Raw genomic sequence first — 26348 nt, forward strand, 5'->3', positions numbered from 1 at the left:
CTTTAATTACCATATATACAGACAGAGATCAAGGCAGTTCAGGGGGATTTTAAGAGTGATTTTTAGGGTTATTGAGCAAAGTTTGTCCTGTATTCACCTTGAAATAAAGAAAGCTAAATGCACACTAGGATGTTTTGTGTAATCCTGTAATCTGAGTTACCCTGAAGTAGCATTGTTTTCTGTTGTAACTCTAAGTCTCCTACACTTTTTTCTTTTTTTGCCTCCTCAGATATCGATGAGTGTGAGGAGAGTCCGGACATCTGCGATGGCGGCCAGTGTACCAACACCCCCGGGACTTACCAGTGTCTCTGCTTCGACGGCTTCATGTCATCTGAGGATATGAAGACCTGCCTGGGTAACGGAGCTCATTTTACCTCCAAAACAACTCCCCTTACACCCTCTGCAGCTCTGGAGTTAATAGATCCGGGGGGGTTCTCTGCCGTTTTCTGAAACAACCTAATGATAATCTTTAAGGTTATCCAAGAAATGAGTCATGAGAATTAATGACTCAGATCTGCGAGTGGACGAGGAGTCATGTTTTTGCTTTATAAGATAGTGAACATTGTGTTTAGGGCCGAGGAATGTGTGACATTTAGACGTCTGGTTTCACTGAGCAAGAAAACCATAAACCCCGACATCGGTGACGTAAGGGCTTTTAAATGGGCTCGCACAAATAAACCCTCTATTATTGCAGTATTTATTCAAAGTAAACTCATTTTTAAGCTCAATATAGTTCCTGATGCAATGCTTTTGGGACTTACTTCCGCAGTATGTCATAGCTTATCAAAACCTGTTTGGCAGGACGAGTCAACAAACGCTAATTCAGTCTCATTAATGGTCGTAAACTTTCCTATTATTGTAGCTGATCTTTCTCCTTCCCCGTCTACGTTTTCCTCCCCGTCTAGATGTGGACGAGTGTGAGCTGAACCCAAACATCTGTCTGAGTGGGAACTGCGAGAACACAAAGGGATCCTTCATCTGCCACTGTGATCTGGGATACTCGGTGCGCAAGGGGACCACGGGCTGCACAGGTGACCCAATCACACTCAGACCCGCAAACAAAATGTTCCGTCAGCGGAAGAGCAGTGGACAAGAGTGAAAGAGTGAGTCAGTGGAGGTCTGCTGCTAATTACGGCTGTGAGGAAGGTGTGCATGTGTGGCGTTAAACCGCATTAGTGAAAGTAAGTGGAAGAGAGAGGTGAGAAATGAGAGGATGGACGGGGAATGTCTGGCTAACCAGAAGCAGCTCTGACATTACTCACCCTCATTCAAGAGCTCCTGTCTGACCCGATGTGGAACACGCTCGCTCACGTCAGCGCACACGTGCACCATTATCATCATCATCACCAGCAGCAGGAGCAGCAGCAGTGAGATCACTATCTTCAGTCAGATGTATGCAGCACATTGCGCTTTTGTTTATTCCTTTGTTGCGCTTTCATTAAACATTACGTGATGGTTGGAAGAGTCATCGCTGCACGTAATCACCTGCGGCGGCTCCAGAACACATAAATATGAAGTCCATCCGGGCTGCTGGAGTCCTTCGCTTCATTTGGACGCACTTCTCACAGAGCCAGAATTAAGTCTGATTTATAAGGCTACTTAAAAAGCCGGTGATCGAGGGGCTTAGCTGCGAGTTTGGCCACTGGTTTGGTCTCTGAAACGAGTCAGACACAGGGTCAGCAGCAGCAGCAGCACATCCTCCTTCAGACGCAAATAAACAGGTTTGTCTGAAGTGTGATTCACTCCCCTCCTTAACTCCCACTCCCTCAAAACATGAGCACACACACACACACACTCTTACTCATTCTAATCCCATTAAAATGTCCATACAGTATTTTCCTTGTTTTGAGAAAGCTGGAATTGCAGCAAAGCAGCCGGTTCTGAATCACAGGTTTGGAATTTCAGCCCCAGACCAGCGAATCAAGACGCTAATTCCTCTCAGGCAGGCAGGATGTCTTGTTATAGAGAAGCGAACAAAACCTACCACTCTTTGTTGAACAGATTCCTGTCCGACATACTCGGGCCAGAAAACAAAAGAATGCATCAGAAATGGCTTGTCATCGTGGAGCTGCCTTATGCGACCACGTTGGTATGTGTGGACCAAATCTTCTCGCGTGTGTGCGAGTGTTAATGAGCGAGCCCCAGATCTGATCCAGCTGTTGATGAAGCTCCCAGGAGGATTATTTCCCTTTATTTGTTCCACAACACCGAGAACTCAGGGGCAGGGTGTCGAGTGCTTGTATGTACACTTAAGAACTTTTGTGTCTTTGCGTGTGTTTTGGGAAGCGAGGACTGGGTGGGGATGTACTGGTAGAGTTTACAAGGCTGAGAGTTTCTTAAAGAGGGGATCAGAATAAAATGTTAAGTGTGTTGTCTTTATCATCTGATAGCTAAATGACGAAACAGTCCAAAAATTCGAGTTCAAGCAAGACTTTGTGACTTTAAAAACAATAGATTGAGTCAAAAGTTAAATTCTGAAACTGTTAAATGAACCCTCCGTCACATCAGTTCTGTCGTCTCATTTAATCTAGTTTGACCAGCAGCTTATTGCGACTAACAAATGCAAACTCTAAGTAGATATTGTAACTTAACCAGGCCACTTTGGCTCTTTTGATATTTAATATCATCCTTTAAATAGCACTTGTGGTGACATTATCTCATTTAAACCTCTTTTGATGGTAAAACAAGCAGATTATATTAGCTCATCTTTAATATTTATTACTGAAATTTACATTATTTTGTCACTTTGGCTGCTTAATGCCTACTTGTGCATCTGTTATAGATTTACCATTGTCTTGCAAAGATGATGACCTCTGACCTGTGGTGCCCCTTACTCTGTATAAGTCAGGGTTTAGCGGATCATTTATTGACTAAAATACTCGATATGTGGAGGAAGGACGGCTTGAAACGTTTGCTGGCTTTGTAATGTTTGCCTGACAGTAGTAATTCAGGGAATATTGTCGTCATGCAGCACAGATTTTTCTCATTTTCTGCAGGCCCAGCCGATAACATCAGATCATGATCCTAGTTGTGTCAAAACAGACGCCAATGGAAGACAATAGCTTGTAGCCACGGAACAAAACTGAAAATTTGACACTTGAAACTGAGAACTGGAGGGCTTTGGTGTTTCTTTGGTACCTTCCCTTCTAGGACTTATTCCTGCATTCTGTTCCCAGGACCTGTACTGAAATCTGGAAAAAAGTGTTTGATTATGCTGCTGCTTTTGCATGAAATCAGTGCAAAATGGGCTAAATCCTAAGGAGTTGATCTCACCTAATGAATCCGAAGCGACTCATGCGACTCGAAACAGACACATTCATATGAACATTAATGACTTATGTTGTCTAGTCTTCCTACTTTAAGACGCTGTGATTCAAATCAGTTTTATTCATTCAGGGCACCACTTCACAACAGTGAATGCACCTTATTTAAATCGATTGTACCCCGCTAATTTGTGCTGCGGCCCAAAAAATGGACTCTCAATCTCAGTGAGTCTCTTACTGATTAAATAAATGAATAAATTTGTGAACATGCCAGATATATAAATGTTAGATGTATCTGAAAGCAGGTGGGTGAGACGCAAAGGATAAAACAAAGACAGGCATACAAACTGGGAGACAACCAGTTAATCAGATGTGTAATCCTCCGCTGTCCCTTTCCATGCTTTCTTTCGTCTGTCAAACATTATCCCAGTTGAACAAACCTTTTCTTTGACAACAGCTGAGACCCCCGACATGCATGCAACAGCCTCTCTTTTGCGCTTCCCATTTCCACATGTGTGTGTTTGCTGTGCGCTCTCTGTCATCATAAAGCTCGGGGGAAATGATCATTTATTCCGTCTGTAATCCGGGAGATTCGTTCGCTCCCAGCCCTCATATTAACCCTGTCATCAAATGTAGTGTAAATACACCGTGGCCTCTCCTCAGGAAGACTGTAAACCAGCAGCGCTAATCTCTAATTGACAGTGTTTTGAATTACTACCCTCTCAAAGACAGACGCGCAGAGCAGCGATAAGTCCTCACATCTTGATCGTAGCATGACTCCTCCTGATGTGTTTGCGGGGACACGAACACACACTTAGACAATCGAAGCGGTAACACTCCGTCCTCAGACTCAAGGCCGGGCATTGTGTTTCACAGGGCTGTGTTGGTTCCGATTAGCAGCCATCATTGTTGTGTTGTGGTGTGTTTTTTCCACTGTGCCATGCAGTCGAGTCACGTGAGAGCTGCAGGAGCCACGTTCAGAGCATCTTATCACCACCAGCTGCCTCATAGAGATCCTGATTGGTTCCACCCTGCAGGATGTAAACAGCTTTATGGGCAGGGCAGCCTTTAACAGCAGCCAGTAACTGTTCCCATTAATTGTTGCCCATTTATTAGAATCCAGGGCCACATACAATAGCTCTCCACAGACTGAGCGGTGTTCTAAGTGCCTCAATATTTCATCCAGTTCAGATGTCATGGTTTTGGCGTGGGGGTTTGTTTATTTGTAGAGCTGGCACCGTATTCCGTCACATCAGATTTTTATAGAAATTATATTTTGGAAAGATTACATTTCCAAACCTGACATCTGGCGTGGTGAGAAAAGCAAACATGAGCATGTAAAGAAGGTATGTAATGTGCTGTTACAAGAGCCTCATATGAGAGGTGCAAAGTCTGCGGGTCTGTGGGCGAACGAGGAGATCTTTGCCTAAAATAACCTCAGAAATACTCGCTCAGACAGTGCAGACAAAACAAGACCTCAGGATTGGGGTATCATTCTCCTTCTTGGCTTTTTTTTCTCTTTAATAGCTCTCTGGACGCACTCGAACAATGAAAATCCAGAGACTGGTTCTGCTCATTAAACCTTTGTAGGGTGGCTGTTAGCATCAGACATCATGTCCTGGTGTCTCTGCTGCTCTGAAATACAGCTCTTCACGAACGAAGCCAGAAGGACTTAGCGCTGTCGTCTCCTGCTGCTGTCTTTGTACAATTCAATTCAAGCATCAACTCGTTCCACGGCGCCAAGAGCCCCGCTGGAATGAGAAAGCAGGCCCGACTCATTAGACCATCAGAGCTCTGTCTAGTTTTCTTAACGCGGCCTCTTGTTTGTCTCCTCTTTTGTCAGATATCAACGAGTGCGAGATCGGAGCCCATAACTGCGACAGACACGCGACCTGCACCAACACAGCTGGCAGCTTCAAATGCAACTGCGCTCCAGGTTGGATCGGCAACGGCCTTAAATGCACAGGTAAAAGCATCATCTTCAGATTTGAACTCATAAAAATAAAAGAAATAACATTTTGTGCATTATAAAGAAAAGATAAGTTGGGAAAATCCTGTTGGGATGGAGATATCTGTGATATTAGGATAAAAACGAGTCTAAAAACCAACCATGAAGTGATTGTTTTAACAACTATGACCTGTGTAGCCAAAGTCTAATGTAGCTTAGAGCAGGGGTGCCAAACATGTGGCCTGCAGACCGAAAACGGCCCTCAGAGGGTTCAATCTGGCCCTAAAAATGTAGTGAGAAGGCATTAATTGCAGATTATAAATTAGTAAAACTATAAATTTAAAATCATTTCTAGTCCATGACAAGTTGTTGTGATCATAAAGTACTAGATTGTTCATTGTTCTTTTTCATTTTGTGTCTCGTTTTTGCAATACGTTGTCTTGTTTTTGCTGTTTCTTTTTGTCTGACTTTTGTCGTTCGTCTCATGTTTTTGTCCTTTTGTTTCTCTTTTGGTTGTTTTGTGTTTCCTTTTGGTCTCTCTTGTGCTTTTTGTCTTATTTTTGTCATTTTTTTTGGTTTATTTGTTGTTTTCAGTGCCGTTTTTGTGGTTTTTTTTGTGTTTTTCGTTTTGTCCGTTTTTGTCACTTTGCAACTTTTTGGCTAATTTTTTTTGTCTTTTTTTGTTTTGTTTTGTGTTGTTTGTCTCATTTTTGTCGTTTTGTGTCTCATTTTCACAATATTTTGTCTTGTTTTTGTTGGTTTTTTTTGTCTTTTTTTCATTTGACTCTTGTCATTTTCATCATAACGTAAAAGCTGCTGTGGTCCACTTGAGATCAAACTGGCCTGAATGTGGCCCCTGAAATAAAATGAATGTGACACCCCTGGCTTAGAGCTGTAAATACTCCAAAAAAAGCACTTTTTATTCCTGTTTTATTAAAACTATAGTGCCCTGCTGTTTTAGGCAATTATTTAGACTTTTTAACAAGAAAAGTCTCCGTGTTTCTGAGATCTTCGTTCCAAACAGATGAACATGTGGCACAGATGTGGTAGAAATGGACTTTTGCATTTGGACTTGGTTGTTTCTTGGGTTGTGCTAGCAATAAGAAAAATAAGTAATATCATCAGGATTAAGTTTTCTTCAGCATGAAATGTAATCGCTTTCTGACTTTTGTTGCGTTTCAGACCTGGATGAGTGTTCAAACGGGACGCACATGTGCAGCAACAACGCCGACTGTCTCAACACCATGGGCTCGTATCGCTGCATGTGCAAGGACGGATTCTCTGGAGATGGCTTCTACTGCTCAGGTCACACACACACACACACACACACAAACCAGCCACATTTTAGCTTTTTAAAACACCCCTGAAGCCAGATTTGCGTTGACGGGCTTTGTGTGTGGCTTACAGACAGCGACGAGTGTGCGGAGAACGGCAACCTGTGTGAAAGCGGCCACTGTCTGAACCTGCCAGGAGGCTACCGCTGCGAGTGCGACATGGGCTTCATCCCCACTTCTGACGGCAAGGCCTGCGAGGGTAAGGCAACACAACCCTGCCGTTCCTGACTGTCCTGGTTCCAGACCTCTGAATCGGTGCCCACATCCTTAACTTGTGTTGACGGACTCAGAAAGCGTCTGGTGTTTCTTTGGTGAACGGTTGTTTGTTTTCCTGTTTGGAGAAAGAGCCGAACCAAACACATGCTTGCCTTCAAACAGAACTCGTGAGGTAGTATTTTGGACGTGGGAAGTGCACACTCTTAGCAGCAATGTGGCTTTAGCTGTACGGATATTTTTCATTCCAGTCTGAACTTTTCCTGTTCAGACTGGAATGATGAATGTTAATTCATTAGTTAAACATGATGCAGGAACATAATTAAGTGGATGACATAAAATACTCTTATGTGCACCATAGAAATACAGTATCTTTTTGTTTAAAGTGCAAATTGTTAATGTATAACTTTTTTATTTTTGAAATTTTCTTTTTATTTAAGTTGAAAAAGCAGATTCTTACAATATCAAGCCATGCCTTTCCAATAGTTAAATTTCTTGCATCACTGTTGTTATTGAATTAGAACAACAGATGTAATTGTAATTATCACAACATTAGATAAAAAAGCATAGAAAGAAAAGCAGATGAAGGGAAACGGTTGCATATAGTTACCGGTAGAGCCACGTATAATCACACCTTATGGGTTCTTCAAACTCACTCCATTTTGTCCAGATGTGACAGATCTTGTCTTTTTGCACTTTTGGGGAAAATGTCAACTTTTCCATCATGTAAACCTCGTGTACAATGTCAATCCATTCCTCGATTGTGGGCGGTTCTGCGTTTAACAAAGCATAAGTTTTTGCAGTTTCTAAAGACTTTATAGACTCTGTATAGAGTAATAAAGGCTACATAACTGAGTGATAACTAACAGTCCTATCTGCACATCCCACTAGGTGAAATGAGGTGTACATTGGTCTAGAAATGCATGAGCTGCATGTTTGCAGGGATGTGGTTCAGATTTGCAGTATGTAGCAGTCCCACAGGCAATAAATAATTTAGATATGTTTCAATTGGGATGCAGCTTGAATAAAATATTAAGGTGACGTGAGGTTGCATGCCGGTAACTGCTACTGCAGACTCGCGGATGAACACATTTACGATCGGCAGCAGATAATGTGATTCATGCTCCCAGCGATAAGGCCTCACTGGATTCATGTGAAGGAGCAGACTGGCCTCATTGTGCTGATGTGTCAAACCTCCTGAAATAACCTGTCCAGTCCTCCCTGCCTCAGCTCAGGCCAGACGGACAGTAATGACTTGTGCAGGGTTTAATGATGTGGAAGAGCACAATTTCATAACCTTGGCTGCAGCTCTGATAGTGTGTGTGTGTGTGTGTGTCTATTTTGCCCCAGAACTGTCATTCTGTAGCAGAGGTGAGCGGCCTTCACTTCCTATTGCTGGCTGCCAATTTTCCACCATGATCCCATGATCCACTAATCCCTCACAGCTGGGTCTCTCCCTCTCTCTTTCCCCGTCTTCTTTACAGACATAGACGAATGCACCTTTGCTGGCATCTGTGTCAACGGACGCTGCCAGAACATCCCAGGACTTTTTAGATGTGAATGCAACATCGGTTATGAACTGGACCGAAGTGGAGGCAACTGTACAGGTGAGACGAGTCGAATCCAGCCTGCCCTTCATAGTGATGCTCTGTTAATTCCCCAATGAGATAAATGAGCACATGTCGTAAAGACGTGGAGCAGCAGCAGTGAGGAAATGAACCCCATGAGATAAAAAGCAAAAGTTACTGCACTTCTCTTTGCTGTTGTGGCAAATAATGAAAAATACTCTCATATTTTTGTACAAATGAAGACATTATATTCACTGTTGCTTTGTCTTTCTTTCTCAGATATCAATGAATGTGCAGACCCGACAATCTGCATTAATGGAATGTGCATTAATGTTCCCGGAAGCTACAACTGCAACTGTCCGCCAGACTTTGAGCTCAACCCCACTCGGGTGGGCTGTGTAGGTGAGACTCAACAAGAAACAAGTTGTCGCTGCATGTTTGGTCTGAGCTTATCATAGAATGAATTCCAAGGCAAATTTCCCACCTGTATGGTTGAATACCTGCATGTACGTATGTGCAGACACTCGCTCTGGAAGCTGCTATCTGGACGTTCGCTCTCGAGGAGATGCTTCAGAGAGTTTGGACTGCTCCAACGAGATCGGAGTTGGTGTTTCCAAGGCATCGTGTTGCTGCTCGCTGGGCCAGGGCTGGGGAAATCCATGTGAATCATGCCCCTCCGTCAACTCAAGTGAGTCAGCATGCTGTTACTTGGACTTTGCATGCATGATGTCAGTTTATTTTTTCTTGTACTTCAGTTTAATTGCAAGGTTTGTGACTTGTAGCCAGAGATATAGAGCAGCAGCACACCTCCTGGCAGCCAACAGTGAGGCTTCACAGCTAGGAAGTGGGAGTTCCATTACTACGGTGAAGGTGTTAAAGGTTACACAGTTAGTTACAGAAGCATCTAATTTTGTAGCTGATGTGCAAAGTGATGAGACATGAAGAAGAAAGAGTGGGGAGAAGTTGCATTTCGCTTCATACTTTATAGCTTAGCAGGTGACAGAAAGATCTAATAATTAACATTGTAATGAAGTTGCTTCCGGTCTGTTCTTCATTTTCTCACATCAAGACAAAAATGTTGTTGTCTCTTAGCTGTTACACTGTTCAGCATCACTGAAAGTAAAACCGTAAGTTGCAGTAGACTCATGTTAGTCATAAAAGTGGGCGAGCAGGGAGTTTCTGTTTTGAAATATGCCTGAAAAATGACTTTTGAGCATCACTGTCTGCCAATGCAAAGGTCACTACATTGGTTCAACAACCCTCTAGAATCCCACTATTAGTAGTTTTGTACCACACGGTGCAGTAAATCAACCAGTCAGCCGGCACTTGCCCTTAATTCCCTTGAAGTGGGTGAAGATTTTCTCTCTGTCATATAGCAGTAATATGAAACATCCTCACCATAGCAGCAATATATAAATATACCAGTATAAATCAGGCATGATACGCCTTTTCTTGTCATGCGATGACTGTGTGTTTTCTGTAATTGCTGGTGCTGGTAAAGATGAGACGGCTTTGTGAAACTCACTTGGAAATTGCCAACAGATGGTTCAAAACATTACAGGGAATGACTCATCCTTTTCAGCTCAAGGAAATGCTTGCTTCTATGACAACGACCCAAACTTTTTCTGTTTCTCTTTGTAACTCTGAGTAGCTGCAGTCACGTACGGTCCACTGGGCTCTGTGGAGAACTCTCAGATCTGAGGTGGCTGATCAGAAAAAAAGCACAACAGGGAGTTAAAAGGAAACAAATCAATGACCAGAAATGTCTTTTTGCTCGATTTGGAGCCTGACTTAATTCATCATCTCACCATCCGACAACTATTACTGACAAATGCTGCAACAAAACAACCTTGTTTGTGTGCTGAGTGTGATCTGGTGCTGTGTTCTGCATTACAGCTGAGTACAAAACACTGTGTCCTGGAGGAGAAGGCTTCAGACCAAACCCCATCACTGTCATCTTGGAAGGTCAGATTTGCTATTATGTGTTTGTGTAAAGTTGCCCCTGAGCAGACTTTCCCTCAGATAACACACACGCTGACCCACAAAGCCACTGAGTGTTTCCTTTCTGTCTCTCCCTCTTTCTGGCAGACATCAATGAGTGTCAGGAGCTGCCAGGCTTGTGCCAGGGAGGACTGTGCATCAACACCTTTGGCAGCTTCCAGTGTGAATGCCCAAGAGGCTACGCCCTCAACACGGAAACCAGAGTGTGTGAAGGTATGACACACACTCATGTACTTCTGTGCAGCCCCACACACACACACACACAAACACACAGGTGACCTATCCCTTTTCGAGCTCTTCGCCCCGGGACGTTTCAGGGAAAGGGAAATTGAGTCCAGGCCTTTGTTCGGCGACACTTGGAGAGAGAGAAAGTGGAAGAAGCACTGAGAGCGAAAAGACAAAGAAATATTGGAGCCCGTTGTCCCGCGGACGACACTGCAGCTCATTCTAGCTCAATATGTGTCTGCTCTAGTTCCCGTCTAACCCAGCAAAGCTCGCTCAGGATGATGAGACAGCTGAGCGCCTAACTGTGTCCAGAGGAGCGAGCCTCTGATGTGGTCAGCCCTCTCCTCAGGGAAGTACGCCGAGTCCCCTGTAGACAGGCCAGAGATGACGGAGGGAGGGGACGAGCGCAGGAATGAAAGATGGAGGGAGGGGGGAAAGAAAAATGAGAAGGGTGTTTAGAATAGGGGAACAGAGAGCAGAGGAGGGGGCTGAGAGTTGGACAATGGCATGTGGCTGGTGGCATTTTAATTAGTGTGTGTTTGTTGGCCAGAAGAACAAAAGCGGGTGTCTGCTCTGAAGAGTCCAGGACTGCACATTTACTCCGTCTCTAGTCACAGTTTGGGCTATTTTGCAGTAATGTTGATGGGAAAAATGACTAGAAATGACAAAAATTATGAATGGAGGAGATACTAGTAGCAAATTCTACCTTGTATCCTCTTGTGCTTGTGGCAACATTAGTTCAGACGATGATGAATTTCGGGAGTATCGTACGTTTAGCTACAGATGCCGTACTTACGAATGAGCCCAGAGGAAAAATAGTGCATATACATGTGACTTGGGTAATAGCTGCACATTGATATTGAATTTAGTGGGGAATGAAGTCATGAAATGACAAAAACAGGGCAGCTGAAGGGAAGGGCATGGATCAGAATATTTTGCTCGCGGATCTTTCTCTCGTTTTTCCACATGGGACATTTTTATCTGGATGTATCATTTATTGCAATCAGTGCAGCTTCAGATGCTCTTTCATGCTGTAAATTAGAAGATGAGTTGTAAGGCACCCTAACTATCAGACATGCATCAAAACACTGACTCATTTTATCCTGTGCAGATGTCAACGAGTGCGAGCGCCCTGGCATCTGCGGCCCCGGTCAGTGCTACAACACCATCGGCAACTACACCTGCATCTGCCCTGTGGACTACATGCAGGTCAACGGAGGGAACAACTGCATGGGTGCGTCTGCGAGCTGCACTTTTAATAACTTGGTGCTGTCCTGTGAGGATATTTTAGTGTTTAACTTTCTCATTTTTCCCTATAAACACACGCACAGACATGAGAAAGAGCTACTGCTACAGAAACTTCTACTCTAACGGGACATGTGACGAGGAGCTGACCTTCAACATGACCAAAAAGATGTGCTGCTGCTCCTACAACATTGGCATTGCATGGAATAAACCCTGTGAGCAGTGTCCGATGCCCGCCACCGGTGAGGTCTCATGCATGGGCAAGTGCACATTTCTGCAATAGCTTAGAGTGAGCTTTGAAAACATGATATCTTGTGCACCCTCAGATGAGTTTGCGGTCCTGTGCGGCAGCGAGAGACCAGGATATTACATCGACATCACCACCGGACGCGTCATTGGTAGGATTATCTCATTTAAAGTTCATAGGGTGAAATGGAATGTCCTTTCTTGATGTTGTCTCTTCTTTGTGATAGATATTGACGAGTGTAGGGAAATCCCAGGAGTGTGTGAAAACGGAGTGTGCATCAATATGATCGGCAGCTTCAGGTGCGAGTGCCCCATCGGCTTCATCTACAACGACAAGCTGCTGATCTGTGAAGGTAACTCCTGCGCTCCTCTGAGCTTCGGCTGTAAATCCTTCCTGTGTCAGAGACTGTCTTTTAAGACTTCTGTCCCTGCTGTTGTCAGATATCGATGAGTGCCAGAATGGACCGGTGTGCCAGCAGAATGCAGCCTGTCTGAACATGCCAGGAAGCTACCGCTGCGAGTGTAAACCCGGATATCGCTTCACCCCCACCGGACAGTGTCTAGGTGAGGCCGTGTTCAGTCGTGACCCGTTAAAGAGGCGAAAGATTAAAAGCTGTCAGTGCTCATTCAGCTTACAACAGCTTCGCCAGCTCCTATAATGACGTTACTGGAGATTATACAGAATTGGTGGAAACATGGAGCAGGATTAGAGAAAAGATTGGAAGCAGGAGCCAAAAAAGCTGCTGTCTTCCATGAGAACGACGCTAACCTCTCCAGTCTTGCCTCCTGAAGCTATTCTATCAAACTCGGTTTTGTGAAACTCTTTGAACTGCACATTTTTTTTGCCAGTTATGTGCCAAAGATAAAGCACCAGAGGCAGCGCAGTGACAGCGGGGCCGAGGGAGGATTCTTCATGGTGGGCTTGTTATTAAGGAGGAGAGAATGTGAAGCATGTGTTGAGCTGTCGAACATGTGCTGCAGCATATCTGAAACATGTTGCTGTCAGTCTGGAGAGTCCTAGCAGATAAGCAAATGTTAAATCAACATCCTGTTTTGCTTCCTGCTTTTCATGCAAGTCCCAGCGTCAAAACAGGCTCAGACTCCAGTGAGAGAAAACTGAAACTGTGGCAGCTGCAGATAATAAAGATTTATAATAATGACATGTTTTTTCCTTTAATTAAACAATAATGATGCTGCACTGGTTTCCCACTCTATGAAGCAATAGAAATATATTATTAGTGATTGTCTGTGGCTAATGACAAACATCTCAGTAGTCATTAAAACCATATTAAACTCTTACTTTAACTATGCGAGTTATTTCACTTTGGATCAGTTTCACTTAAAGCTGCAGTGGGCAGAAATCTGGGGGGTTTTGTTTGGTGTTTTTGCAGCTGTTGGCACAGCTAGAAGAGCAAATTCTCCTGCAAGATGTTCTGCCGTTGAATTAGGCTTTTCAGCATCTGAAAGGACATGCATGCACAGCTGCATTAAGACAACCAATAGGAACACAGCCCTCTCTTTGAAAGTACCTGCGATTGGCCAAATGTAAGAATGTTCAAAGCTGAATAACAGAGACTAGGAAAGATGAACAAGTCTAGTCTCCTCTCATGAATTACTACATACTGAAAGTTTCTTTTTATGGATTTGTTCCCAAATGATGCTAAAATGAACTGCCTGCACCAGCTTTAACAAAATACATGCTGAGAAATAGATTTTTGCAGTGATTCATGCCTGACTACAAATGTTGATTCAGCCAGTTGCTCTTCTAGGTTTCACATTGATGTCTGAAGTAGAAAACTGTTCTACTATTCTTCATCTGGCTTAAAATGATGTATCTTAAGTAAAAGCCTTATTAGACAACAGCAGGAGAAGAAAATTAGAGGTCTACAATGCAAAGAAATTAAAATATACGTTAACACTTATAGGTTTTTAAAAATACATACAAGCTGAGATAGTTTGATTTCGAATAATACATAAAATGTTACTTCCTTGACCTAACTAATAAATAAAAAATAGGGGGAGGGACATAACATAATATTGTCAAATCAAGTCGATTTATAAAGCACATTTTATAACCATAAGAGTTGAAGCAGAGGGCGGTATTTTTGAAATAGCAACCCATACGGCAGTAAAACACAATTACTATAAAACATATCTGTATTAACACACAATAAAGTATTGAAAAATTAAAGACGGAACACAATATGGAAGGAAATCAGTGTTGGGCTGAATTTTAAAGAGAAGAGGTGAGCTTTTAGGAGTGAACGTGACTGTTTTAGACATTAGGAGCGGCCACTGTGAAGGCCTGATCACCTAACTTTGGGTCAAGATGTTGGAACATCTCGGAGGATATAAACGTCATCCTCAGTGCTTTAACTGTGGAATGACGATTTAAGATGTATAGGATTTTATAGCAATATTGGTCAAGATAATAAGTGCCGTGACTGCAAAGATGACCAAAACATTGCTCTAATTAAGGCAACATTTGGACTTTTACACATTGTGATGGTTGTGTTCTTCTCTTTTGCAGACCGTAATGAATGCCTGGAGACTCCTGCTGCATGTAATCCCGGTCAGTGCATCGACACGCTGGGGAGCTACCGCTGCATCTGCCCCAACGGCTACAAAACAGCGCGGGACGAGTCGATGTGTGTCGGTATGTGTTGGGTGCCGTCAGTCGTCAACAGCGTGAGAAACGTGAGCCACAATCTGAGGTGTAACTCTGCTCTCTGGTTCCAGATGTGGACGAATGCGAGAGGCAGCCCTGTGGAAACGGTACCTGTAAGAACACCGTGGGCTCCTACAACTGCCTCTGCTATCCCGGCTTCCAGAACTCGCACAACGGCGACTGCATAGGTGCATAAATCTGGGGATGTGAGGGAATTGATCAGGGAAAAAAATCCAGAGAGCTGCAACCTTTGTTTGACATGTTGTGTTTGTGTGTTGATCAGATGTTGACGAGTGTTCAACGCAGAGAGGCTTGTGTAGAAACGGACAGTGTGTGAACATGGTGGGAACCTTCCTCTGTGTTTGTAACGACGGCTACGAGCTAACGTTAGACGGCCGACTGTGTTCAGGTAAGACACCGCTATTTATTCATTGTTTATATTCATATAAGTGAATATAACATCACTCCATATCCTGGCCTGCCTCCACTGACTCCCTGTCCATTTTAGAATAAAATTTAAGATTTTATTGATCACCATCAGGACCACTTAACTTAAGTACAGCCTTCCTGAGGAGATAAAGCTGTAGAATTAGTGTTTGCCTTTAAAATACTTCTTAAAACCCATTTTTGTGGACTTGATTTTATGGGATGATGTTGGTTTTTGTATATCTTATTCTATTTTACCTTTTTTTTGGCTTATTTATTTTATTTATTTACGATCATTTTTAACATTGCTGCTATTATTTTTGTGAATATTATTTCTCCTTTGATTTGTTTGATTTTACCCTCAATTTTCTATTATTTTCTATATTTTTACTATTCTTTAATTTAACATGCCATATTTGGTATTTTAATTTTTAACATTTGTGTCCTTCAGCGTTTTTTTTGTATTGATTTATTTTGTAAATCTTTTCCGATGTTGAACTCTTTGTCTACAGTTTTGCTTCCTGTTTGGTCATTTTATTTAATTTTTTAATTTTTTAAATTTTGTTCTATTTTGCTTTATTTTATACATTTATCTGTATCTATTTTTTAAAACTAATATTGATATGATCATTATTTCTTAGCATATCCCTTGCATATTCCCTTTTCCCCCAGATATCAATGAATGTGCAGTGAATCCAGGCACGTGCGGTGCAGGGACTTGTCTGAACCTGGACGGCTCCTACAGATGTATCTGCCCACCAGGCTACTATCTCCTTGAGGAAACCTGTGAAGGTACGGCAGCCTGAGGCCAGTTCTCCCTGCATCTCGGTCAATAAATGTAATCCAAAACTTGAAAAACGAAAACAGGAATTTCTGAAGTAATAAAATATCTGCACGCAGAGGTGAAATCTCACCACAGGCAACGCTTACATCCAACACACAACGTTAGAAATCACAGCTTAGACCGGCTCTCCTGAGGTGTACAAGAGCACAACAAGCTTTGTCGCCGACTCCTTCTTTTCACACACCCCTCGTCTTCCCTTTCACACTTGGGAGTGGGCCCGAGCCAAGACACTTGGATTGTTTATCCAGTGGGGCTGATGAAGAGATATTCGGCAGACTTCAACACATTCCTGCTTTGTGCGCTTTTCCTGGAAGGAGAAACGAACAGCAACAAATTCTCAGCATCAGCAGCAGCTGGTCACTGTGAATAATGAACACGTGACTTTGAGGATATTCCAGATGCCTTCATCCAAATATTCAGTCAGTGAGGCTGTGTTCTGTTTTATCACGTTTGGATAGGCGGTGATGTCATGCTAAGACTTCATCCCTGCAGCTTTAATGGTAGTTTTCATGTATTTGATTTGTAAATTCCATGAGGTGATTGATGCTGTTCCTGTTTGTTTGCCAGACATCGATGAGTGCTCCCAGTCACCTGAACTCTGCACATTTGGAACCTGCTCCAACACTGAAGGAAGCTTCACCTGCTTGTGCCCTGAAGGCTTCCAGCTCTCTGCCTCCGGACGCAGATGTTTAGGTAATTTCGAGGTGGCAGGGGGGAGCTTGAGAGAGATGGAGGAAACTATCTTTGCAATCAGCTTTACAGTGCAAACTGGTGGAGACGAAGCAGCAGTCGGTGGTGTTCGACTTTTCATGATAGCACACTCTGTTCCAGCTGGTTCTGCTGCTGCTGCCTCAACAAGGCCAAGGGTGGCTCTGAGCAGATCACTTTTCCATTTCCTCACTTGTGTGTGTGTGTGTTTATGTACATGTGTGTGTTTTTGGGGCTGGGTGGGGGCGCACTGAGCCCTCTGTTAGGGAGTTCCCTCTGCAAACACTGAAGTGATGACATCACCGGTTCAGTGAGGCAGTTTGCAGTTTGCATTTCGCTTTTCTGTCCAGAAGTGCTCGACTGAAGGTTGGGGGATAAACGGGAGGAGCTGGGTGGAGAGTGAGCAATCCTGGCAGCGAAAGGAGGTCAAGGTTTCTGGACAAGGGCGAAGCCTGTCCTGAGAAAACGCTTGTTTTTGTTAAACACGATGACAGACAGTGGAGACATTCATGTTGACACCAGTGAGGAAAGTCATTTGATGGCTATATGTGCAGTTACACTTCCAGTGATTGGAGTATTTTTTTCAACCTCTTTGCTCCTGTCAAATTTTTAGTCAACGAAAGAAAGTTGAGTTTGTAACTATTCCGGTCTGATTTAATGAAGGCCTCGTATCATACGGATGTCTTTTAACATTTATGTGCTCTTCGGTCAGCCAACACCGTGAAAACTATGAAAATAAAGACATACAAACTTTTAAGAAATACACAAAGTTTCTCTAATTAGACAGATTCCCAAAGTCTTTTAAGCTAGTTATCTGTTGTTAGACAGGTCCCACGTGCTAGCTTGCGACAACACTCCATACAACAAACCGTCCATACAACGCCCTTTAGTAAATAATATGAAACACACAAATTGCTGTGTGTGCCTCTCAGACTGTGCAGAATAGTTGGATTTTAAGCCAAGCATCAGTTCTCAAAAGTGTACATTTACCTTTTTTGAAATCTTATTCATTTATTGCCCTTCAAATTAGTTTTTTAATGATCTTGTAAGTTCAGACATTTATGAAATGATGACAAAGAACAACAAACTTGAAGCCAGAAAGTCCAAAATTGCTGTTTTTTGGACAGTTAGCACAAAATACAAATGCAAACAAAAGTCTCAGAATTTCTGTCATCTTGCTTTCGATTGCAGCTGAGTCTAATAATAGCGTCCAGTTATACAGAGCAGTGCAGAATTTCTTGTTTTTCACAGAGTCTAATTAGTAAGACCGCTTATTTTTCTTACTTTCCAACGATTCTTTCTGTTGTTACAATTTTTAAAGTCAACATGGTTTTCAAACCTGCTGCTGGGGGTTCGGGGGGTATATAGGTTAAATCTGTAAACCTGAAGGAGATAAATCGTAATTGTACATATACAGGTTTAAATTCAGTAGGATAGTGGTTAAATATAGCATGCATGCATTAATTATATGTGCTAACCACTCTTTTTCTCATACACCACTATGTAAGCATGTATATTGAGGTTTTCCATAAATTTTGGATTAAAGAAAGAGTAGATAAATACTATTAAACAGCGGCTGCTTTTGCAACAAGTAATAATGACGGCATGATGTTACATCCACATCCACATAGTAAAGTCAGCACACATATTTAGTTAGTTGTACAGCTCTATATAAGGGTTACTGGTGATAGCTGAACAATTTATGAATTCAACTTTTCATCTGGAGGAGAATTGATCCATAATTTCTGCTTTAAAGTGTTCTGAAGTTTTGCACACATCAAACACACACACTTTCATCTCCTTGTGCACTGTGGTGAAGTCAATTTGAAAGGAATTGTAGTTGATGACACTTTTGCGTTGTGAAAAAGAGGAAAAAACACATTATAAAATCACATTTGGCTACAAAAGCATAAATAAGACAGGACAATCCAGTTATTGAAAGTAGAGAAACATGGTGAGAAGGAGATGGATGACATGAAGCAGCAGTCCTTGGCTGGAGCTCTACTTTGGATTTTGCAGTGACAGTATATTATATGTGTCCTAACCACTTGGCCGCTAGGACTCTCCAATTAATGATATGTTTTGAATTATAATGCTGTAGTGGTTTTGCAAATTAGCATAATCGTGACCATTAAATATCCGTCACCACACTCACCCCCGCTCAGATTTGAGTCACCACTGTCAGCGCTGATTTATTTCAAAGCTTAATTTTCCTAATTTATTAGTCTGTTATGCTATTTTTCACTATTAAATTCTCTCTCCCATTTAAAAAACAACCGAGTAGCGTTGACATTACTGGCGAACATCTCAAGAAAGCACCATTTTTCGCATCATATATTTCAGCGCTCAGACTGCAACATTAGAAAGACACTTGCAGATGGCGATGCACACGTGCACGCACTCACACAAATGCTCACGCAGCGGGTGCGCACGGAGAACCATCAATCTCTTTTGCAGAAAGGCTGACAAATCGGTTTCATGGCGGAAAGTAACATGACACTCTTTGACATTCTCCTCGCAGCGCCAGGTGTTCATGTGTGTGATCTTTGCCTTTGAGCCAGGTGTGTGTGCGTGTGTGTGAGTGTGATCTATGGCGGTCAGACAGCTTATTTGTGTTGAGTTCACTGAAGGCCAGCGCTAGCAGGAGAGCACGGCCATATGCTTCTCATTACACGTAAGTGCCTGTATAGCCCTGCAGGAACAAGACGAGCACAGATCAGTGAGTGGAGACAATTAGCCAGCCTGTCTTCTCACTGCAGATACTTCAACACAAAGTAAAAAAAAAATGCTTTAAATGAGAAATCCTTCTAAATACCTATTGTAGTTTTGTTCATTTTGCTGTAGCTACCAATAAGCATAATGCTAGAAATCCTTTTTGGCCACAGAAGCAGTGAATACACTGGAAAAAATGCCCCTCTCAAAACAAGCGAAAAGAACTTATTTCAAGGAATTTTTGCTTTGAAATAAGTGAAAAAAATCTGCCAATAGAACAAGTGAAAAATGGCTTGGTAAGATTTCTTGAAGTAATATATGATATTTAGAAGACTGAGATCTTAAAATTAGCTGGGAAAACTTATTTTAAGCTATATTTTACCAGGGTTGTCAAGCTTAAGTGTCTTAACCCTCCTGTTGTCCTCATTTATGGCACCAAAAAATATTGTTTCCTTTTCTGAAAAAAATCCAAAAATTCAGCAAAAAATTCCCCAAATTTTAAAAAAATTGCAAAATTTTCAGGAAGAAAATTCCTTAAAAGTTTGCCTTAAAAGTTTTATTTTAAAAAAAATCCCCAAATTTGGCAAGAAATACAAATTTAAAAAATGTCAAAATTGTAAATATTTTCAAAAAATTAATACAAATCCTCCAAAAAAAATTCTACAAGTATCTAAAGTGATTCCATATATATCAGTAAAACTTCTAATATTTTCTTTAAGAACATTCAGAAAAAAATCAACCAAAATCCAGCGAATTTCGCTGGATTTTGGGTGATTTTTTTCTGAATGTTCTTAAAGAAACATTTTTTTTAATGTTTCTTTCTTTCCACCAAAAAATTTTCAAAAATTTCCCAATAATATTGAAAACGTGGACATCAAAAGTTTCACTGTGAAAATATTTGTTTTCACATTTTCATTATAACACAAGGGTTAAAACGAGATAATTTCAAGATTATTTGACTCAACCAGATATTTAAGATTTATTGTCTTAAAACAAGTCCCTCCATCTTGCTGTAATGTCATTTGTTAAGTGAATTTATCTTAAATCAAGTGGGATGAGACATTTTCATTAAAAATAAGACAAATAGGCTTGGTAAAATTTTGAGGTTTTTGCAGTGCACAACATTATCCTTTGGAGACATCAGCCAAGACTGTACTAAACCAATATATACACTAATAGGATTTTTCATTTACAAACACCCTTTAATGTAGTTTAACAGAGAACTGCATGAAGTGGTCACATTTTCTGAATATAAAGGTAAATATAGATATTATTTAAATCTGTCCTGCCTCCCAAAACCTCTAGCAGCTTTGAAAGTCATGTTGTCTTTACTAAAATTACACCATTTATCAGAGCCAGAAACTGTAAAACATAGAATAAATCGTTGGATTTTAAGCTTTCCAACACGCTTGAAAGGCATCAAAGGACGGAGACTGTAAAAATAATGCATTGTCAGATTTTGAATGTTCCCACGATGCTTGAGTTATTCATCAGGAACAGCTCTATTCTCCAAAAATAAACTTTTCTCTCACCAGATTCTGCAGAAAGCTGAAAATTTTTTGCTTCTCGGCACAGTTGTGGAGTCATTAGTGACTCAGCTGTGAAAATTCAGGGACTTTTCAGCTGAACTGCAGCCGTTTGTGTTTACACAGAGCAGACGGGAGACAATTATGGAAGCAAATTAAAATTGTAAGCGGTAAAATATTGAGTCACCTTATTTCCCTTTTACATTGGTAACACCTGTTGGCGTTTGGAAAACAGAGGAGCACTGTACTGAAAAGTGCTTCTAGCTGTGGTTGTTCTGTTTCCATAGAGATGCGGGATTTGAAACTGAAGCGAAAAATGATCCCACAGTGAGTAAATGTGTGTTAGGAGCAAAAACACCCAGAAACTGCTTGGAGTTCGGAGAGTTAATGACAGTTAAGAGTAGTCAAATGCCCATAAAAACACATCAAATGAATCATCGTATGCTACGTCCAGCTTCTTTTAACACTTTTGAAGGCCTAAACATTTCATGACAGCTATGATAGAACTTGAATTCTTACGTTAAAGATGGTTATCAAGCCAACTGATGTGAAAAATTGTCTAGTCTGTGTACAAACATTTATTTGTCTACAAGGAATACTTTAACGAGTTTCAGTTTTACAGGGAGCTAAGTGCCAACACAATGTAAAACCTTGTTTAAGCAGATTACACAAATAAGATGTAATTAGTCTCAATGCTGTTAATTGGCAAACTTTGAATGCTGATAAACTGTTTCCCTTGAGCTACTTGTACTTGGGTAATTTCATTCTGTGGCACTTTATACCTGCATACAAAACATGGAGAGCATAGGACATAACAGGTAAAAGTGATCTACTGTATGAACCATTTTTCCTGCAGAAATCCCAAATATTTCATCATTATAGCTTCCTCTAAGAGCACAGCTTGGATTTATTAAACTCTAAATTTTGAATATTGTCAAAGTAATACTAGTATTTACTGACTGTATTCCCCCTTTTCCAGTGACTTGAACTGCTGATTTACATTCTTTTATTTATTATTTAAGTTTGGACTTCTGGACTGTTCATTTTAAGCCATTAACCTTCTTTAACATCCAATTTATGTCTGAGGTGTAAATACAGAGGAAAGAAGGCATTCAATAGAGGTTTTTCCAGAAACAATTTAACTTCACAACCCCAGTTTTGGTTGTACCAAACAAAGATGAAGGTACCATTTATAGGTGTTTGTGAAGCATTTCTCCCTGTTTTCTGAGGTTTTACAAACCAAGCAATAAATGAACTGGGTCAATATATAATTGAGGGACTTTTGAAGTCCATGGGATATATCTTGCATACATTTATTAAAAGGAAGAAAACAATGTTTTGATTGTGTTCTTTTCATTAAGTTTAGATAATCATGACAGATATTTCTTTTTTGCCAATATATCCAATTTTATACGGAAAATAACAAATTGTATCTGTGTCCGAGAAATCACTTTCAGCTAAGTTCCCCATTACAAAAACACCTCTCAAGGAAGTGTGTTAATTCCAGATCACATGACCTGCTCCACATGATGTCATTTCCTCCTGGAGAAAAGACTGGCCAGACTCCAAGGCTTTGAGTTATTTAATATAAAGTAGTCAACAGGTGGGCTGCACAGTGGAGTAGTGGTTAGTACTTTCGCCTTGCAGCAAGAAGATCTCCGGTTCAAATCCCGGCCTGGGCCTGGGATCTTTCTGCATGGAGTTTGCATGTTCTCCCTGTGCATGCGTGGGTTTTCTCCGGGTACTCCGGCTTCCTCCCACAGTCCAAAAATATGCTGAGGTTAATTGGTTACTCTAAATTGTCCGTAGGTGTGAATGTGAGTGTGATTGTGTGTCTGTATATGTAGCCCTGTGACAGACTGGTGACCTGTCCAGGTGTCCCCTGCCTTCACCCGAGTCAGCTGAGATAGACTCCAGCACCCCCCATGACCCTAGTGAGGATAAAGCGGTGTATAGAGGATGGATGGATATTTAGAAGAATCCTTCTAAAATAATGCCATGTGGTGTTTGGTGAAGAGCACTTTTACAGCATTGTATTCCTACTCTTCCTGAGTCATCTGAGCAGTTCTTTCATCACTTCTCTGTGTATCTGTTCACCTTTAGATATCCGTGTGAATTACTGCTACACCAAGTTTGAAAATGGCCGCTGCCTGGTTCCGAAGCCTCAGAACACCTCTAAGGAAGTCTGCTGCTGCACTGGGATGCCTGGTCAGGGATGGGGAGACCCGTGTGAAATCTGCCCCAGCAAAGGAGAGGGTGAGCGTTCCTCCCATCACAAAACGCATATATGAAGAAAAACAAGTGCATGCAAGCTCGTGTACAAAATAATTTCTGTTATTCAATGGCGATCATGACTGTTCACATCTCCAGAGGCCTATCCGCTTCTCTGTCGTAACGTGGGATATCAGATCTTGGATGGGCTAGACGACCATCCAAAAGGTATTTATGTCATATACGTTTAGTCTTCACTGTCCTGTGTCTGTTTTAGCCATGGCATGGGGCTTCACTTCATGTTGATATTTTTACTTGCAGATATTGATGAGTGCCTCAATGATCCCTGCGTCAATGGCCAGTGTATCAACACGGATGGCTCTTTCCGGTGTGAATGTCCGATGGGATACCGCCTGGACATTAGTGGAATCACATGTGAAGGTCAGATCCTGATCCTCCTCCTCCTCCTCCTCCTCCTCCTCCTCCTCCCTCTGTCTGTATAATATCCCTCACTGATTTCAATTCAGCCTTATTTATACAGCGACCTTCACGTTCTCCTCTTTTCATGTAAAAAAAAACTTCTAAATGTCTTCGTGTGGTACGCAAGAGAAGAGTTTTTAGGAGTTAAATCAACAAACGGAGATGTACTTCAGTGTCAAAAAAGATCAAGAGAAACAAACGTCTTCTGATGTGTCAATGTCCAGTGTTTTGTTGACCCATTCATCCACCCTGACATCCTCTCTACAGCTTCACCCGTTGATAGATACTATTTGCAACCTCAGTAATGTCGAGATGGTGACAGTTTTATGTGTGAACCAACAGTATGTGCCGTTATCCATGTACTGTTTGCATGAAGATGTAAAATCTGAAAAGTTTCACAATACAGGTGCCTCTAAGAAAACTTGAATATCATGAAAAAGTTATTATTTTTCGGAATTTAATCGGCAAATAATATTACGAAATTAGGTAAACTTTCATATGTTCTATATAATGCAAAAGCTTATATTATTTGTAATATTTTTAAACCTTTTTTGTTTTATTTTTCTGAAATTATTACAGTGTTTTCGAAGAGCAAAAAGTTACATTACAGAAGTGTCCTAGGAGCCTCTTTAGAAAGCAGCTCGACTTCTCTTTTAGGTTTCTGAACATGTTTTAAATCTCATCCAAGAGACTTCTTCAGTTCTAAACTAAACTGAAGGACTGAACTGAAGAAGCCTCCTGGATGAGAGGTGAAACGTCTTCAAGAACCTTAAAGAGAAGTCCAGCTGCTTTCTCATGAAGCTGTGAGGACGACTGAGAATCTACACAGACAAAGCAAAAAAAAAAGTGTAACAATAGGAAAAAGGTGAGTGCATCAGTGGATTAAAAAAAGTATAACGGGTGCTCTTCAGGATCTAGAGGAAAAAATCCATTCAAACAGCAAAAAGAAGAGAGGTCTGAGGCACTCGGAGTACCTAAAAGTCCTTTAATAACTCTTGGTATTAACAGCATAATACTTGGTATTATGTTGTTAATACCAAGAGTTATGTTCCGATGAAGGCCTTGTGGGGGTCGAAACGCGTAAACTGCTGTCCATGAGTTATTAAAGGACTTTTAGGTCCTCCGAGTGCCTCGGATCTCTCTTCTTTTTTCTGTTTGAACAAAAAAAATGTGTGTTTAATTATATATTCAGCATTTGATTGGTGCTCCTTTACCACTAATTACTGCATCAATGTGGTGATCAGCCTGTAGCACTGCTGGGGGGATATAGAAGCCCAGATTGCATTGATAGCAGCCTTCAGCTTGTCTGTATTTTTGGGTCGAGTGTTTTTCATCTTCCTCCTGACAGTACTCATATGTCTGGCCAATCAAGCACAGTGATATCATGGTCACCAAACCACTTGGTAATGATTTTGGCACTTTGGGCAGGTGCTAGGTTCTGCTGGAAAAAGAGACTGGCATCTCTACAAAGGTTTTCAGTGGAAGGAAGCATGAAGTGCTGTAAAATCTCCTGGTGGACGTTGCGTTGACTTTGGACTTCTTAAAACAGAGTGGACCAACACCAGCAGATGACATGACACTCCAAATCATCACAAACTGTTCAAGCTTCACACTGGACTTCAAACACTTTGGATTCTTTGCCTCCTAACTCTTTCTCCAGACTCTAGGTCCTTTATTTCCTAATGAAATGCTAATTTGACTTCCATCTGAAAGTCCTTTTTGAAGTCAGTTATAAAATAAAATGCAGATTTCTCATTATACCATAATTTTTTGAGCTGCACCTTTAAGACCACTTCTTTTTGATGCACTTCATTTATTCAAACAGTGGATTTTCTTGTAACACAAATCGGGTTTCTGTAACTTTCTTCAATGCAGACACTAATGAGTGTGACATCGGCAATCCCTGCGGCAACGGCACGTGCACTAATGTGATCGGCGGCTTTGAGTGTGCATGTGACGATGGCTTCGAGCCTGGACCGATGATGACCTGTGAAGGTACGTGAAATCCCATCTGAACTCCCGCTTGAGTCATCCAGTCTTCATTTTTAACGTGTTGCTTCCTGTTCCTTGTCCAGACATCAACGAGTGCGCCCAGAACCCTCTGCTGTGTGCCTTCCGCTGCGTTAACGTTGTGGGCTCGTACGAGTGTAAATGTCCCACCGGCTACGTTCTGCGTGAGGACAAGAGGATGTGTAAAGGTACCGCAGTAAAATGACTCACTCACTCAGTCGGCTTTCTCAGGCACGGTCCATTTACTGGAAAGTGTTGGTTGAAAATAAACAAAGTACCTCATGGCGACATGCTGGCCCCATCCATAAAGTTACGTAAGACGCTATCTTAGTGATATCCTCAAGGGCTCTGTGTCTGGGATGAACTTAAAACACTCTGAAAACTGTAACCGGTCGAGACACTGTTTACACCTCCACTCTCTCAGATAGCAGGGGGAACCATGGCGACGGTTGTATTTGGAGGGAAGCGCTAAGACAGGAGGATCCTGTCAGTGTCTATCGCGTCACTGTTTACATTAGAGCTCCAAACAGACCACCAGCTCTCCCACCGCATGCCTGTTAGCACTACACAGCTCAGTGTGGGATTGGCTGCTTAGATTAAACTCTGGAGTTGTGTGCATAAGTGTCTGGGTTACATCACTCGCGTATTCGCTGCACATGCATACAATCACGCCGACTTCTTCAAACCGCTGCAGTCTCTTTACTCTCAGTGTGCCCTGTT

At 41.7% G+C, this 26348-nt stretch overlaps 1 protein-coding gene across 1 annotated transcript in view; it reads left to right on the plus strand.

Annotated features, from left to right (window-relative positions):
• fbn1 (fibrillin 1) overlaps positions 1–26348 on the plus strand; it is a 76683-nt gene that overhangs the window by 39229 nt on the left and 11106 nt on the right. Inside the window, exons 31-55 of the mRNA XM_022203189.2 lie at positions 230–355; positions 906–1031; positions 5107–5229; positions 6394–6516; positions 6619–6744; positions 8243–8365; positions 8606–8728; positions 8847–9014; positions 10223–10291; positions 10415–10540; positions 11664–11786; positions 11884–12039; positions 12124–12195; positions 12271–12396; positions 12485–12607; positions 14574–14699; positions 14783–14899; positions 14995–15120; positions 15810–15929; positions 16549–16674; positions 23031–23183; positions 23298–23366; positions 23460–23579; positions 25494–25613; positions 25694–25816. Coding sequence (XP_022058881.1) covers positions 230–355; positions 906–1031; positions 5107–5229; positions 6394–6516; positions 6619–6744; positions 8243–8365; positions 8606–8728; positions 8847–9014; positions 10223–10291; positions 10415–10540; positions 11664–11786; positions 11884–12039; positions 12124–12195; positions 12271–12396; positions 12485–12607; positions 14574–14699; positions 14783–14899; positions 14995–15120; positions 15810–15929; positions 16549–16674; positions 23031–23183; positions 23298–23366; positions 23460–23579; positions 25494–25613; positions 25694–25816 — 3033 coding nt within the window. The remainder of the gene's footprint in view (positions 1–229; positions 356–905; positions 1032–5106; positions 5230–6393; positions 6517–6618; positions 6745–8242; positions 8366–8605; positions 8729–8846; positions 9015–10222; positions 10292–10414; positions 10541–11663; positions 11787–11883; positions 12040–12123; positions 12196–12270; positions 12397–12484; positions 12608–14573; positions 14700–14782; positions 14900–14994; positions 15121–15809; positions 15930–16548; positions 16675–23030; positions 23184–23297; positions 23367–23459; positions 23580–25493; positions 25614–25693; positions 25817–26348) is intronic.

This window comes from Acanthochromis polyacanthus, chromosome 2, assembly GCF_021347895.1.
Source record: "Acanthochromis polyacanthus isolate Apoly-LR-REF ecotype Palm Island chromosome 2, KAUST_Apoly_ChrSc, whole genome shotgun sequence".
Lineage (NCBI taxonomy): Eukaryota > Metazoa > Chordata > Actinopteri > Pomacentridae > Acanthochromis > Acanthochromis polyacanthus.